The sequence below is a fragment of the Drosophila miranda genome, assembly GCF_003369915.1.
Source record: "Drosophila miranda strain MSH22 chromosome Y unlocalized genomic scaffold, D.miranda_PacBio2.1 Contig_Y2_pilon, whole genome shotgun sequence".
Lineage (NCBI taxonomy): Eukaryota > Metazoa > Arthropoda > Insecta > Diptera > Drosophilidae > Drosophila > Drosophila miranda.
Window position 1 is genome coordinate 4,212,047 of NW_022881614.1, and position 17,226 is coordinate 4,229,272.

General features: G+C 48.3%; 2 protein-coding genes and 1 long non-coding RNA gene across 4 annotated transcripts; 2 read left to right on the forward strand and 1 right to left on the reverse strand.

Moving 5' to 3' along the window:
* Positions 1 to 287: 287 nt before the first annotated feature.
* On the reverse strand, positions 288 to 1,724 carry LOC117193515. The gene is made up of 2 exons (XM_033398259.1): positions 619 to 1,724; positions 288 to 541 (listed from the first exon to the last, which is right to left on the reverse strand). Exons 1-2 carry the CDS (start codon positions 1,690 to 1,692, stop codon positions 533 to 535), a joined length of 1,083 nt encoding a protein of 360 aa, XP_033254150.1. The 5' UTR covers positions 1,693 to 1,724; the 3' UTR covers positions 288 to 532.
* A 9,104-nt stretch (positions 1,725 to 10,828) lies between these two features.
* On the forward strand, positions 10,829 to 12,738 carry LOC108159205. 2 transcript variants are annotated; one of them, XM_033398472.1, is made up of 3 exons: positions 10,855 to 11,786; positions 11,860 to 12,048; positions 12,117 to 12,738. In XM_033398472.1, exons 1-3 carry the CDS (start codon positions 11,726 to 11,728, stop codon positions 12,359 to 12,361), a joined length of 495 nt encoding a protein of 164 aa, XP_033254363.1. In that variant the 5' UTR covers positions 10,855 to 11,725; the 3' UTR covers positions 12,362 to 12,738. The 2 variants fall into 2 exon arrangements, with proteins under 2 accessions (XP_033254364.1, XP_033254363.1); XM_033398473.1 differs by lacking the exon at positions 11,860 to 12,048 and having other exon boundaries at positions 10,829 to 11,786.
* Positions 12,739 to 15,200: 2,462 nt separating this feature from the next.
* LOC117192265 lies at positions 15,201 to 15,631 on the forward strand. Its single transcript, XR_004474269.1, has 2 exons — positions 15,201 to 15,393; positions 15,447 to 15,631. It is a non-coding gene; the product is annotated as an uncharacterized LOC117192265 (long non-coding RNA).
* Positions 15,632 to 17,226: the final 1,595 nt, after the last annotated feature.

Genomic DNA, 17,226 nt, shown 5'->3' on the forward strand with positions numbered 1-17,226 from the left:
TGATTCACTTGCCATATGCTTTTGCTCGTTATCTTTCAAAAAAAGGTCAATGTTATTACAATTCAATTGGTCACTAATCTTATTCTCATAATTTTCATCCTTTAATAATCCATTATTATTGATATCTGATAACATCATCTCACTATCTCTATTTGTCAATACTACATTTTCAATTTGGTCACTCTCAATGTTCACTATTACTCTATTTTCATCTAAGTCACTGTTTACTAATACTCTATTTTCAATTGAGACCATATTGCTTTGCGTAACTCGCTTTACATTTTCAATTTCATTTTCAAAAATTAATTTTATTCCATAATTTTCAAGGAAACTGCGCCCCAGAAGGACATTACACGAAATATAGTTGTTTGGTACAACGAAAAATATAAGTTCTTTTTCAATGTTATGAAAAACTAAATTGACAATTATTTTTCCAAAAATGCTTATTCTCGAACCGTTAACTCCAAAATACTCTGTCGGTCTTAGTACACCATCAAAATTTTCATAAGGTATCGCCGAGCGCTGCATCAAATTAATAGCGCTACCGGTGTCCAACATGCCAGAAAGAAATTTAATTTGATACCTGCGTTTTATATCAGTGTAAAAATATACCCCTACCTGATTAACAATAGGAACAAAAATATTGTTCTCCTCTCTGTCGTCCATTGGCGGGCTGCTGGCTGTACCCACGGATCGCTGGGTTGGCATAGGCTTCTGTTGGCAATCCTTCACCTGGTGCTGCCTGGATCCACACTGGAAACACGATCCCTTCTCCCGCTTAGGTGCGGGACACGATGAAGCATAATGGCCATGTGCTGAACAATTATAGCAGCGCACCTGGGTCCGGTCATTTCCGGAAGCGGTCATCCCAGTGCGCTTAAAATTCGTCTGGGTACTCTTCCTCAAAGCCTCGTATTGTCGAGCTAGCTCCTTAAGTTTTCCGATGGTCGACGCTGAATACAATAAGGCGATACTGGAAGATCGATCACGAAAACCATCAATGATGAACTGCACTGTCAATTTCTCTTCGATGTCGGCACGCATAGCAATTTCTTCCATGCGAAGAATATATCCCATTACAGAGTTTTTCTCCGGGTTGAAAAAGGTTTCCTTCAACAGAAGTACCACGTCGGCAGTTGAATTGCTGCGGCCAAAAGTTTTTAGGAAGTTTCCCTTAAACTCGTCGTAAGTCTTTGATTTGTCGACACGCATGAACAAGTCCGCCTCTGTTCCCGCCTTCATCAACATGCGCACACAACGAAGCTTAAAATTGCTGCTTTCGTTCACGCCTCCGCAAATCCGTTCAAAATTCAAGACCCATTCAGAGGCTTCATCATTTTCACTGGCAGAAAAAGGGGCAATAAGTTGCTTGTCCATTCGGATGTCATCGGTCATATAGTTGTCCATTACCATTAAGGCAGCCAGTTTCTTCTTTTTCTCAGCCACCCTTATTGCGGCGTCAAGTAATTCTTCTTCTTTCACATCGTCGATCTGCTCATTTTCAGACACTTTTCCATCCGATTCAATATCCGATTTATTCACCGGACTTTCAGAAACTTCGTCCATTCCACCACTTATGGCAAGCTTACGAAGTTGCCTTAGTGTTGCGCTGGCTGGAAAAATGATCTCCTTCTCCAGCAACCACTCTACAATTTTTTCTTTGTCAATGTTTGCCATGGTTTCCTCGGCCATTTATAAAATGTGGAACATACTCGTTGTCGGGGATGCCACTAGACAAATATTTATGTAGGCAGATACTTTAAAGGGCTACGATCCCACTTCTGAAGTTATTGGCGCAAAAGGTCCACGGATGTTTCGTGTTTTTTATGATTTTATTTTTACTTAATTCTTTTCAACCTCCTCGTCTTGTCGATACCGCCAAAAGTGCTCATTGAACCCCAGCACCGATCACTCGTTCTCTCATAGAGTAGAGTTATAATACTAAACAATCCAACATACTTAACATTTGATTTCGGTTCTGTTTCCCCGTATTCCCGTATGCTAATTCCCGACTCTTTCCAGGGAGGGGGAAACTACATATTTAACAAAACGCCATTTATTAGGGCTGATAAATTAAATTAAATATTATTTCATTAACACCTAGGGCATGCCACAGCATGTGGTCCATTCCAGGGGAGGCATACGTCGTGTGTGTGTTCAATAATAGAAAGGACATAATAGGACAATCCCCAAATTGGGGCGTAATACCCTTCTCAATCGCTAATCACTGTTGCTGTTGGTGGGTCAAATAGTCAGGGAAGAATAGGAGTGGAAAATGATGCCTAAGCTTTGTTAAAGGAGACACTGTACTTTGTGCTTTGTGCCTTGAGCTGTGCAACTAATTAAAAGTCCAATTATAATTCGTATTAAATCTGCAATTGATCGATTGAAACAGACAAGTGTGGCTAAATACTATGTATGCCAGGGAATAGGAGTCGTTAAGTGCTTTGAAAGTGTTGAGAGGGTAAAATTAATATGAAATGCAAGCCAAGGCATGTAAATGGTTATCGCAAACGACTGCCTTTATGTTTACAGCAATTCAGAGAATAACACCTGAGAGAAATGACCCGCCGCCCCAGCCGCACATCCAGAGACCTCCGAGAACTCCTACACTTGCACAATGAGTCGAGTCGAGTGTCGAATGTCGACTGTCGAGCAGTGTAAACAGAATGTAGGTCTTCCAGGCGAGTGCATACATACATTGTACATATTGTGCGAGAGTATATCCTTTCCTGACTGCCTGACTGCCCGACTGCCCGACTGTCCTGCCCCCGCTCCTTGTTCCCCACTCCCCTGTGACACCACAATTATGGCGCGCTAAACAATAAAGAAAATAATAATAAAAACCTAGAGCACACATCCATGTAGGCACACACACATCTCCACCCTTGCCCAAGGATACGTACGCATATGTGTATGCGGTGTGTGTGTGTTCGGAGCAACCCTCGCTAATGAAGCTGCAGCTCTGCTCTCCACTGCTTGTACACGCAATTTGCCTGTGCCCTACCCTGTGCCCCTGCCACAGTTTGGCTGCCTCATCCGTTGCCTGGCCCTGGACCTGTACTTGGACGAGGACGACGACGAGGACCAGAACCAGGACTAGGAACTGAAACTGGATCTGAGACACAAACAGCGCCCAGGGATTATCACCAGCAGCAATGGACGGCAAAAGAAAGACCGTAACAGCCGAATAATTGATACCCCCCCCTCCCTTCCGGGGGAGACCAGGGGGAGAGGCATATCGGGGATTTATAAGGCAAACAAAAAGTAATTTTTTCCATTCACTGGTAAGAGATCTGCCACTCTCTATAACTATGGTATATATGTGGGGGTGTCCCTACCCCAATCCTTTCTATGAGGCAGACATCGACAGGAACAGTGGGTTGTATCATCTATTCCATGGAGCTTCGGGGACATGCTAGGAGCAACGCTTAGCACATGCTAGAACTGAGATATAATACGATACCCATTCTACACTATTTTTCTTCATTCAATCTATTTGTTCGGAGCAGAACCCAGCCGATTAGCTGCTGGCCAAATAGCACCTAATTCTTGGCCCTCAGCCGCTTATTTTGTTTGTTACTTATGTCTATGTCACTCATTTGTTTGTTAAAGCTTTGCGCTTGCTTGCCCTGCTAAACGCTCTCTGCCAGCTCGCTCTTCGCTATCTCCGCTTTGCGTCTGCCTACCGACGTCGGCCGAGCGAAGCTGCGCTTAGCGATCGGCGCGGCAATGTAAAGGGCAGGCAAGCCACACTTGCAATTTGGATGTCACGCATTAAAGAACATATCGTAATTTTATTTCTGCGCCGAGTTTTGTTTAATTCGAAATAATTAGTCGGCCGATTGGGGATAAAAAACATTATCTCCACATAAAATTTGGTGACCCCGACGTGATCGAAGAGTTGCAGTGTCAATTAATAATCATTCGCGATCGACATTCGTTAGCCCTAGCAAATTTTCGGCGGTTAAGCACAATTCGGTGCTAAAACACACTTACATACACCTACATACACGCATTGCTGGCTATTAATTTCTCTGTCGCGACAATTCGGTCAGTGCAGTGCGGTAGGCAGTGCAGCGAACTCACTAATACACACAAGCGGAGTACAAAGCGGAATCGGACAGCTCGCACAGCCGCACAGCTAAAGGCATTAGCTGTAATCCCTTTGCTTTCGGTTCCCACGTTTATACGTATACAGGGTGTCTTTTTCGGTCGTGCTGAGTGACTCTTTTAAAACCTCAACATGGCAGCACCTGAGCCTACCAATGTCGCGAAAGCAGCAATGCCGAGTGATGTAGATTTCTACAAGCACAAGGCCGAGTCCATCGCGCGCCAACTAAAGGCCATGGATCGCTTTCTTACCAAGGAAGAGCTTGCCGAGTTAGATGAGGCAGAACTTCAAGCTCGCTTAGAGCAAATCGAGCGAATGAATGCGGATTTCGATGCCGCTCAAACGAGCCTTGAAAGGCTGGATTTCCTGCAGTTAGCCCATGATGCCCGGCTGGACTTTTCGAATGTTTATGTCAAGGTTAGGTCCAGGCTGTCGCGGGAGTTGATGGCTGCTCGCACGGTAAATGTTGCCAATTCAACGGCTCGGCATACTCTCGAGGGGAATTCGTCGTTGTTCGCCTATAATAGTATAGGCCGTTCTCGAATGCCCGAGTTGCAGCTTCCGCGATTCAGTGGGAGCTACATGGATTGGCCAGAATTCCACGCGATGTTTTCGACAATGGTGCACAAAGACCATCGTATACCAATCATCGAAAAATTCCAATATCTTCGTGGATGTCTAGATGGTGCTGCGCTAGATACGATTCGTTCCTTGGAACTTTCTGAGGAGAATTACGACAAGGCGTTGAATTTACTAATGTTGCGATTCGATAATAAACTGTTACATTTTCAGGCACACGTCAAGGCTATTTTCGGGGTGCAAGGGGTGGAGAAGGGCTCGGCTATCGGCTTGCGCGCGCTCATCGATAAAATCAATTCGCACTTGCGTGCACTTCAGACCTTGGCGACCCCGCAGGAGATTTCGGATGGGTTGCTGATCTTCATCATAGGTACGAAACTGGACCACAAAACAAAGGAGAAATGGGAAGAGAACTTGCCGACGTCAGGATTGCCTCGGTGGTCAAGCATGGCCTCATTTTTGGAAGCGAGATGTCGGATGCTGGAGAATTTGGGATCAGCCATGGCAACAAGTCCTAGTCAACAGGTGGGAGAAGACAATCCTGTCACCCTTATCACCTCCAGTAACGACCATCCTAACCCCATATGTAACCATTGCAATTCCTCCGAGCATTACATATCTAGATGTCAGGCATTCCTGAATCTCTCTGCGTTTGAACGATACAAAGAAGCAAAGAAGAGCCGCTTGTGTTTGAACTGCCTCAACAAAGGCCATGAATTGCAGAGGTGCAGGTCAGGACTTTGCAGGCATTGCCAGGCCAAACATCACACGCTACTCCACATTCCATCGGGAACTGGTGCTTCATCTTCCTCTTCACCGGCCGAGGAATCGATCCAGCAAGAGGCCGCGACTGTGCTTCTAGCAAGCGGGTGTTCTAGCCCTCCCCCCTCGATCCAGAAATCTCAGCCTAGCCAGAACGTGTTGCTACCTACTGCCCTCGTCCATGTAACAGATCGTTATGGAGCACTTATCCCATGTCGTGCCATTTTGGATTCTGCATCACAGGCAAACTTTGTAACATCTAGACTGGCTGATCAGTTGCAGTTGGATCATCGCTCGTCTTATGTTCACATCTCTGGAATCGGAGATTCCATTCTACCTTCGAGCAAGTCTGTACATATAGTTGTACAATCCCAGGACGCAAGCTATCGAGCTTCCTTCGCTGCAATTGTCACCAACTCAATTACGGAAATGCAGCCTAACTTCGGCGTAGACGCAAAGGATTGGCCAATGCCGAATAATCTAAAACTAGCTGATCCTAATTTCTCCAAGCCCCAACGTATCGATCTGTTGATAGGTTCTGGTTTGTTCTTCGATTTAATGTGCGTCGGACAGATTCGACTATCAGCCCAATTTCCAACATTGCAGGAGACTAAACTTGGTTGGATAGTATCAGGAAGCATTGATAGCTCGGAGAATAAGCGTGCAGCTTTAGCCGCTTTTGAAAATTCCTCGTGCATCTCTATTGACGATTTTCGACCCACAACGCTGGAGTACCAAAACTTAGAGCAGCAATGCAGGAAGCAGCTGCTCGAGTGCCAGGTGCAAGTGGAAAAACTGCGATCGGAGAATCAGGAACTGCAGCGCGAACTTTTCCATATATTAAAAACCTACATATCCACGCTAAATGAAATTCAACTTTCAACAATTTCTACATTGCCAAATTTCCTGCCATTCTATGCAATTACAGAGGTTCCCGATGATCAAGACGTAATCACGACAAGCCGCCTTCGTAAAGAAGCGCCGATTGCTGCGTTCGACGATCATCCCAGCGTAGCCGCCAGCTGCGCCCAAGCAAGCATCTTCAAGAGGGCCGTTGGAAAAATAGCGGTTCTGCCCCTTCAGGATGGATCTGTTGAAAGCCTTTGCCTTCCAACGGGGGGGGAATGTTCGGAGCAGAACCCAGCCGATTAGCTGCTGGCCAAATAGCACCTAATTCTTGGCCCTCAGCCGCTTATTTTGTTTGTTACTTATGTCTATGTCACTCATTTGTTTGTTAAAGCTTTGCGCTTGCTTGCCCTGCTAAACGCTCTCTGCCAGCTCGCTCTTCGCTATCTCCGCTTTGCGTCTGCCTACCGACGTCGGCCGAGCGAAGCTGCGCTTAGCGATCGGCGCGGCAATGTAAAGGGCAGGCAAGCCACACTTGCAATTTGGATGTCACGCATTAAAGAACATATCGTAATTTTATTTCTGCGCCGAGTTTTGTTTAATTCGAAATAATTAGTCGGCCGATTGGGGATAAAAAACATTATCTCCACACTATTCATAAATACCAATCTCTCTATGGGGTCTACAGGTCTGGGGTCTAGAGCGGACTAATAGAGCATACCATACCCGAAGAGAGGTGGTGTTCGGTGCGGCTTGGCTGCAGCATTTGATACACCGAATGTCGCTTATGTTGGTCAAACACTTTAGCCAACTTTTTCCGGAATAGTTGTAGCTATTGTTGTTATTTGTTGTCTCCGTCTCCGTCCCTGTCGCCGTCTCTGTTGCTGTTCCACTTGCTCTCAAATGTTTGGCCTGGAAAATGTGTGTATGTGTGCGTGTATTCCTATATTCCATTAACTACTCCAAAATCCTCAAACGGTGCCCTGTCATGGCCCGCACTGCACTGCCGGACGACCGCAGGGCGACATGTGTGCCGCAGAGAAAGAGGGGTAGGGGGAGAGATAGAGATAGAGTCAGAGTGTATTGTTTGCCAGGAATAAATACAGCAACAACAACAACAACAACAACAATACAGTGGAATCACAGCTGCAGGGCAACATAAAAATACGCCTCCTGATGGCATATCCTCCCTCTCTGTCTCTCTGTCTCTGTGTCTCTCTCTTTCTTCCACGCTCTATCCCCATCCCTGTCTATCGCTGTGCTGTAACATTTGTTTTGACATTGCTCTCCGCCGTTCTTTGCCATTGTCCGTCCGTCCGTCCGTCTGTCTTTCCCTCCATATCCCTTTCTCTGTCGAATCTGTCTGGCAATCAGTGTTTTTCTCCTTTCCTCTTTGTAGTTTGTTTGCTGTTTGCTCTTCTCCTACCCCCACAACCCCCCACCATTCGTATAGTTTTTTGTTGTTTGCACTCGCACTCGCTGCGCTTTTTACACTTGCCTCGCGACCCATGCCCCATGCACCATGGGGAATGATTGAATGATCGAATGATTTTCCAAAAAATAAGCACCGTTAACACACATGCACAGCCATGCACTCTCTCTCACTCTCACTCACTGATCCTGGATTGAGGGGGTTCCATTTGGTTTTTGTCTGCTCTCCTGACCCCTGAACTCCTTGAATAATCCCTTTCGAAATCCACCCATAACCTCAAGTCGATTTGATCTCGGCTTTTGGGATTCTGTGGCATTCACCTGAGTCGCGAGGCCTAGTTTTACATTCCGTTTCACCTTTCATTGTGCTCCTCCCTACCCCTACCCGCTGGCCTTGCGGTTTCTTCTCTGCCTTTCTTACTGGTTTTCCAGGCGGGAGGTGGAGGTATTTAAGTTTTGGGCAAGTACGCCTTGGGGCGCCATAAAATGTTTAATAAATTGCGCAAAAGTGCGCCAAAAGTGCAAGAAGGATAGGGAGAACAACAAAGAGGAGAGCAAAGGAGCAGTACCGAATGGAGAGCGCCAAAGGGGGAGCAAACGAAGTCAACGACTCTTCCTTGAGCACACGCACACGCATACAGAACATATTCTAATGAAGTTCAAGTGGAAAGCAGGCCCGAGCCAAGGGGCAGGCAGCGGGGGCGTGGCACACGGCTCTCTGGCATTCGTGGTACGTAAAATGTATTGAATAATTACATTCGGGGCCGCCTAACGGCATACGAAATGAGGCGTACTCGTAGTCCGAGCCCGAGTCGGAGTCGGCCGCGAGACAAGTGCCACCGGCCGGACATTAGCCACGCCCCCAAACCCCTCCACCGCGTGGTCCTGCTGTCATGTAATGAGCGCCGCAGGTATTGAAAATTTCGAAACGCCGCAGGAAATAAACTTTTTCGTGCGGCAGCCCCAAGCGTTCCCCAAGAGGGGAACAGATAAAGATTGATGAATCCACAGAAACTCATTTCGCCTGAAAATTGAATTTCATTGGAACTATCAGGGAGGGGAGAGAGGAGAGAAGCGGAGAGGAGAGGAGCGGAGCGGAGAGCACTGGCGGGGGTAATCGGAGGCCGATGGCCTTTAAGTAGTGCTAAAGTATCAATCAAAATGCGTGCCCTCACCAATAATCATGACGGAATTACACTGAAATCTTCCAAGGTAAAACTCAATCTCCATCTGCCCCTCCGTCGCACTCTCAAGAGGAAAGATCTGAGAAAACGGTACCGAATCAGAAACAACAAAATGGAACGAACACAAAAGATGATTTATCTTTACAAGAACCTGAGAGGGGGAGACCCTGCCAGAGTGCGGGGGCGGAGGGGGACTTACAAATTGGATTGCCACAGGGGATCGGAAATACGGACTACAGACAGACAGAAAGATATAAGGCTCCAAAAACGATTGGCAAACAGTGAATATAATCTGGTTTTACCTTAGAAAACTCTGGGAATCCTACGAACATGTAATACATGATTTAGATAATTTTGATACCTCCTCTTGAGACAAGACAAGACTTCTACAAAATTTGGTTTCGGTTGTAAAAAACTAACTTGTCTCCGTTCCAATGTTCGTTGTTGATTGGGACAAGCTCACACGCACATTTTCGTTATTTTGCTGGATGAAAATCGGTAGGAAAGCCTTTAGCAGTCACAAAAGCATAGATCAAAGCATACTTGACTATGTCTAGGGCGACACGAGATTTGTACACATTAGATCACAGCTAAATAGTAGTTACCCCATCAAAGATTATTATTCCATTTAGTCCATAAGCAAAGCGATTCAAATATACGAATATACCCGGAAACAGGCGCATTGCTCGCTCTCATTCCTCCCGAAGGTTATAGCAAAAGTTGCTTGGATTTTCACTTTCCGAAAAGTTGTTTACCCACAGCCGTCCAACCAGGTGGAAAAATTATTTTCTTTGCCCTGGAAGCAGGCTCGGATTCTGGGGAAAATGCCAGCGAAGTACAACTCCGGAGGAGAGTAATGTCAGTGGTTTAATTTATTTAAAATCAATTTACGCAAAATCTTTTCCAAATTCTTTGCGAGTCGACAAATTCAGGGGCGGAGGAGTCGGAGTTGGCGTCTGTGTGGCAGAATCCGGCGGAGTCAGAGGCAAGGCTCTGCTTAGAGCTCAGCAAAGTGCTTTTGGTACTGGCACTGGCTCTGGAAAATCCTGCATAATTTAATTGTCCTGTTGTCGGTGCTAGTTAGTCTGTCTCTAGTCCGTGCAGCACTGCAGCAAGCTGTCTTTAATCCACATGCGACTGCCGCAAAACTCTGGGGGGGGGGGGGGGGGGGGGGCGGGGAGGAATGGGGTTTTTGAGGCTTCTTTGCGGTCCACTTGGCATCATCCATCGGCTTGGAGATTGCAGTGTTTACTTCTAGTTTTACTGCTTGGTACTCGCCCCCCTCTCCCTCTTCCGTTGTTTCGTTCTTTCCTTCTGGCAGTTAATTAAGTTTACGGGGAAAGTGGAATTTCTTTAAGGCCCAATCAATAGGGTGGTGCTCCCCCCCCACCCCCCGACAAATCCATTAGCATTAAATGCCTGTAAACGTTGCAGGGATCGAATCGAATGGAATATTTAATAATCTTCAATTGGAAACCGTCGCAGTCCAGTCGCCGAGGGATTCATTAAATGCTCGGGGGGAACACTTGGAGCAGAACTCCAAAGAGAGAATGCGGAGAATGTTCAATGGAACTGAAATATAACACCATTTCGGTGGAGGATTTCGGGGATGTTGTTGCCATTGCTGTTGCCGTTGCTGTTGGTGTCATGCGGGGCTTCCCCGACCCTCGGGCAGAGGTACAAATGATATTGATTTCAATTTTTTTCGTTCCCCCTTTGGTTTGCCTCAAAAACTATAGCCCCCGCTCTGCTTCTGCCCCACAGATAGTCGGAGAAATATTTGATGAGAAGCAGGGGGGAAGGTTTATTGTTGCACAGAGGGGTGGGGGAGGAGGGGGGGGGGGGGGCACACTCTGAGTGTGTGTGTGCACTGAATGCCAAAGTTAATAAATTCAAAACACTTCAAATTTCATTTTGGCATATTAAATTTCCCGAAAAGAAAAAGGAAAACCCCCCCAGCCAGGAGGAAGGGAGATACGAGGCAAAGGACCAGGGCGCTCCTCTCCCCGCGCACCGGGCAAAAGTCTCTCAAAAATTTACATATGAAAGCCTGAATGCCTGCCTCTGGGGGCTGGGGGCTGATGGGGCGACGCCACAGACAGCACACATGCAACGGGCGTCGTCCTCGTCCACGTCGTTGGGTATTTGCAATTGCCAGCGAAGTATTAATGGCAGCATTTGAATAATGCAGCGACAGAGGATTCGATGTGAATGGGGATATGGATGGATGGTGGATGGTGGGGCTGTCGACTCAGACATGGCAAACGACATGGCATTGCAATGCCACCTCTGCGGGGCACAATTAATGCCTAGCAACGGACTAATTTGAGCTGCAGTCGGGAGCCGCCTTCCTTATTTACGAAACAACAAAGTATCGAAAAAATCCTGCGGAGAAATGCATTTCCAACCTTCGAGCGGCTCTTCTGGCCTCTTTTAAGCGTCGGATCGCGGGTCCAGAGCCGATTTCCAGGAACGTTCCGATGGCAGCAGCCCACGTAGCATAATGAGCACAGAATTCCGGGGAATTTCGCCAGTGGACGACTGAGAAGGGAATTCATTGAGGGTCTGTGTCTCGGTCTCGGTCTGGGTCTGGGTCTGGGTCTTGCGGTCCGGTCTCTGAAATATGCAAACGTCATTCGGATGCTGTTAATTATGGATGGGATCCCTGGGATTCCTTGGGAGTGTGGGGCAGCCTGAAACGGTAATCCCAGGCACCATTCTTTTATAAATCAACTCGATTTGAGTGTCAGATTTTAGTTTGTATGTGCGAAAATTTCTTGTAAATATTGGACAGAGATTTGGGTGTAGAATGCTCAAATACGGATACGTTTGGCAGCTGGTGGTCGTCGTCGTGCTCCTGCAGGTGGAGGGTAAGTGCCACAGTAGATTCCCGATTCCCGATTTCCGGCACTCATCCTTCCGATTCGTTCCGCCGCTCTGAAGGTCTGCGGGGCCAGTGCGCCGACTGTAGCCAGCACTGGGGGTATCCCTGCAAGGCCAACGTCACGGGATACTACTGTGCACCGGGATCCGCCATCGACACGGTTCCCTTGGTGCAGGCGGACTACGAGACGAGCACCATAGATCCCTTGGACACCTACAGCCAGTGCACGCCGTATCCCTTCGCTCTCAGTGCGTACTGGATGTCCATCCGACATCCTCCTGTATCCAATATCCTCATCTGTATGCCCATCTTTCAGATAAAATCGGGAGCTACTGCTGCGTCTATTCCCCGAAGATCGGCTGCCAGGCGGCCATCAACACCCACATGTACAAGTACGAGTCGAATCCCGTGTCCTACTGCAAGCGCTGCATCGATCGCTGCCTCTGCGACATGGGGGACACGGGACACCATCGAGCGAGGCCCTGGACATGGCCCGCACTTCTGGTCGGTGTCCTGGCCATCACGACGGTGGGGCTCCACATGAGGCCCGAATTCTCGTGATCTGTGCGAAAAGGAGAGCTGGAAACCCCCCCGTTGTATGCCCCGGATCAGACAGCATCCAGTTGCCACCGAAACCATCAATTAAGGGCTGGCTTCCATGAATCTGCAGAAACAGGACAGGAGGTGTGTCCAATCGAAAGGGAAACTGCCAACTTTTTGTGCGTGTACGTGTGTGTGTGCGTGTGTGTGTCGAAACAGTTGTGAGACGGGAGGCCATAGAAACACACAATCACACATCCTGGCATGAGCTGGAGTGACAGGACAGGATCGTGGCTCATCTATGTTTCTGGTGGTGGTTTTTGGTGGTGCGCGTATCCCTAATGAAATTAAATGTATCTACGCCAGTTGGATGGCAAATAAAACGTTTGAAGAATGGAGTTTCAGCTATCCCTTTGGCGAATACACTTCGAGTGATTGAACATTGACCAGGCGATGGACTTGGCTCCTTCCTGGCCCAGCGAGAAAGTGCCCCGGCCAGGCGGCTGCTGTTAAAAATAAAAATATATAGCATATATATATATGGACCAGACTTGCGGGACTGCCGTGAAGCATTGCTTCGCAAGGCTGGCTATCCTATTACGGCCGCTTGTTTCGTGTGCGTTCAAGCCGCCTCAATTCCGAAGCGATTTCTGATGCAAGACTGCATATCGCCGTCCAATTTGCTTGGTTTTCCAGCATCCTTGGTACCAAACTTTCCACTGTAATGGGCACCCCTAGGGTGCCTTCTGCTCGCCTGCGGGCAGTAGCTGCACAGCCCCTCTTCCTCGTGGCCAAAGCGGTGGAGGTACTCTTTAAAGCACCCGTGGCCGCTGAGAACTTGTGTCAGCGAGAACGTAAGTTCTCCATGCCGCCGATTCATCCATGCTGCAATGTTGGGGATTAGTCGGTGGGTCCAACGGCCGGTTTCAGCATTATCCCATCTGAGTTGCCAGCTCTCGAGACATTCAGCTCTCACCCTGGTCTTAACCGTTCTAGCGTCTGCCTGTGTGTTGGCGGCCTTTCTTCCCTTGTGGATTTCGCTGGCTTCCCTCGCTGCGAGCTCTACTGGTGTTATGCCGCTTATTACCATTATTGCCTCTGTGGAGACAGTACGGAACGCCGAGCTCACCCGCAGGGCTCCGAGTCTGAAGTCCGACTCCATGCCCCTCCAGTAGCTCCTGGTCCTCGTGGCCTGGGCCCATATTGGCGCTGCGTATAGTATGGATGACTTGGCCACGTTAAATAACAGTCTCCTACTCGTTGACTTTGGGCCTCTGTGGTTCAGCACCATGCGTGAAACCGCCATGACTACGCCGCGTGCCTTCTGGTGTGTCTGCTGCAGGTGCTCTCTAAACGACAGCCTGGTGTCCAGATTGCCGCTTTCCCCGATTGATCCATGACCCACGTGTTGGATCTCACGGTCTTGTAGGGCTCGCTCAGCAGTGCCAGGTCCGTGTTGAGCTCTGTAATGGATTGGGTGAGAAGGTCTTGGGCCACCCTGCAATGGTTAAGGTTCAGTTGGATGATCCTTAACATTTGAGTTTTCTAACTGCCTCGCGGTACGCTGGACACTTAAAACTTCCTGAGGCATGGTCCGTGGGGCTACCCGTTTTTTGAGCGCAGAGTATGCAGTGTGGGTCCTTGCTGCAATTTCTGGCCTCATGGTCTCTGCCTCCACATCTAAAGCACGCTCCTCTGTGGTCCTTTTCTCCGGTGCAGTTTACCGAGATGTGCCCGAACTCCAAACACTTGTAGCATCGTTTTGGCGACACCATTTGTTTGATACGGCAGTTTACCCAGCCGACCCTTATCTTCCCCATTGCAGCGAGTTTGTTGGCGGCGACTGCATGGAGGGATAGGGTGGCTATCTGCATCCCGCTTCTGGTGGCTCTTAAGGACCTTACCGCTTCCTCGGGGATTCCGGTTTCCCCTGTGGCACGCTTCAATGCTTCCAATATCTCTCTGACCTCCTCCTCGCGGTCCGTTCGCTCCCGTGGCCTGAACTTTTTCGGCGGTGTCTGCCTCTGTCCTGCTGTTGGTTCCCTTGCACGTTTTGGTGTCGCTTGACTCCTCTCCAGGGTGCCGAGCCCTCTGCCGTTCCTACTTGCCGCTATTGGCGACGTCTGCGTGTCTGCCTCTTTGCGCTCGGGGACCTTACCATTATCTTGGCTGGTGAGGTCGGCTGCCATCTCCTGCAGGTGTACCAGCTGTGTTAGGCTGTCTCTCATCCGCTGGTTGATGTGCCTCTGGCCGGTGAACAGGGTCGAGAGGTCCTTCAAGATCAACCCTATTTGGCGTACCGCGTCCGCCAGGGACTTTGGTGCCGTGGTAGGGCTGCTAAGCGATTCGGCCAGCTGCTGTGCCAATGGCGTGGCTTTTGGCTGAGGGGGCGATCTTGCCATCGCTGCGCTTTTTCCAAAGGGGTTTCCTACCTCCATGCCGCTTGCTTTAACAGGCCAGGCGATAGGGGATCCCGCGCTGGCCACAGGTTTCCCTTGGCTTCTGGTCGATGGGGGATATAACGCCCCTTTTTCGGTCCCCAGAGCCCCTTTTTCCGGGGCGCCGCCTAGGCGGGGGGGTTGGAAAATAGTCGGATCCGCGACCTTCAGCCCTTTCCCCTACCTAGACTTGTGCTAGCTAATTTTGGCCTAGATGTAGGCAGGTATCGCTTACTCCTTACTAGAACAAATAATTTACGCCTGGAAGTATGCACCTTTCCGACTTTTTTGTTTTTTCCCTCTTCTTCTTTGTTTTTGGTTTTTTGCTTGTCGGCGGCTGGTTGCTACAAGATTTGTGTAGCCGATAGTACAGCTGATAGTTTGCGCACTATCTAACACTGCTACTATATCGATCAGCTGCTCGAGTCGCCGAGGATGGAAGAACGATGTGGAGTGAAGTTCGCGCGAAAAAACTTTGTTTTTGTGGTCCCAGTGGGGAGAGAGCGAGAGATAGCGGGACTGGATTTCCCCTCCGCCCCTCAGCCCTGGCTGGAGCACCCGATTTCACCTGGTTTCTGCGCTGTGGGATTGCCCTTCACGCTTGGGCCAGGCTCGGTACGTACCCCTTCCTAATGGAATCCACGCGCTTAATTGTTTACCTTTTTCAGGAGGGTCTAAGGCTTGTTTTTTCCTGATGATCACTGGAGGTACACTAGAAACACGTCTGTTCACTTTCCGTTCACTTGAATGCTGGTGCTGTACGTGACTGGGAACATTATTGTTTGCTTATCTACACTTAATTGCTTCTGGCTACACTTAATAATATGGTGTTCTATACAGCCGCACACACACACACACACAGCTCTCTATGGGGAGGCCCATCGTCAGCGTGTTGCCGTAGCCGTGGCAAAGCCATCTCCACCCCCGTCGCCAGACTCGACTCTATCTTGGGGCACGCTGTTTGTTCGGTTTCCCACTTTGCGTTGGTCCGGGCATCGTCATCGTCTCCGTCGCCGTCTCCCTTTCGTTGGCAGCATTTTCATTCAGCTTGAGATTTATTGCACCATAAAAAGGGCTCCTTCGAGACTCGTCTCTCGTCTCTCCTTCGCATTGTATTCTGTTGCATGCTGCTGGAGAGCTATTTGTTTGCCTCGTCCCTTATCGCTTCTCGCTTCTCTCTTCCCCGTTGTCTTCGCTCTGGCGTTCCTCTTTCCGTTCTCTCTGTTCTTTTTGGGTTTCTTCTTTCTCTCAATTTCTGTGGGTTGAAAAATTTCATTGATATTGGGTTTTTATATACGTGGGTCCCCGCCCCGCCTTCTCTTTTTGATTTCTGATGGATTTCTTCTTTTTTTTCGGTGACGCTGGACATTGGCATGTGTGTGACTGTGTGTGTGTGTGTGTGGCATGCCTCATTAGTTCAGAAGATCTAAAAGATTAAAGCAGTAGTTTTCGGTCATACGACACCGTCGCATCGATCGCTTGATTGGACATTTTCCACCCCTTTTGGAAATTTCTAAATGCATATTCGTCATTTTCCGACCCGAAAATGAATTATGTTTTTGGCCAAGATAGGCGGTCTGCCCTGCATTCACTCTGATATCTGCTCGGGAGCCACAGAAGTCGTTGGATGTCTGTTCCGGAATGAGAAAGCGTTTGAAGGGTTCGAAACTTTCAATACCCTTGCCGATATATCGATGCTAGCTAGATGTTGGATGGTATATGTATAGGGTAGCCCTATGGGTTCTGGAGTGCTCCAATCATAGGTTCTTCGACTTCTTCTTGCAGCCAAAGAAATCCTCTGTGCAGAGTCTCAACCAGTTCTGGGTTTTATACAGATTACCGACCATATAATAGCCGATTGAGTAACTGGAGATATTGTGTGGGGCTCTCTCTTACAGAAGGCACGCTCAAAGGCCACCGCTCTCTCACTCGCGTCTGGGCCCAGAGGCACCCTTTGATACCTTCGAAACGATCGACATCTGAATATCATAGAGTGCAAAATATGACCCTTTCTTCAGGAGTCGTTTTGTTCCCTTCAGATGCATCGATGTTGCATTCATCTTCAATGCGACAATTGCCAATTTAACTGTGTGTGTGTGTGTGCCTGCGTTTTTTTTTTTTTTTTTTTTTTTGTTGTGTTACTACAGGAAATCTTCATGCCGACTCAGCCGAAGCCGAAGTAAGGGACTCTAACCGCTCTCCCGGATCCCGGCGGTACTGTCGCGAGATATTACTTTGCCGGGGGGAGATGCCCGTAGGGCTCTTCTCTTAATAATCTCCTTTATCCTTTATCTCCTTGCATTGCGTGTGAAAAATTAGAAGAGTTTTTCTAATCAATTACCGAAAACTTTGGGTGGCTGTAATTTAAATTATTTATTTGGCGGGGCGAAAAACTTGATACGCTCGATCTAATTCAAGGTTGGCGAACAACTATATTTTCTTCACAAT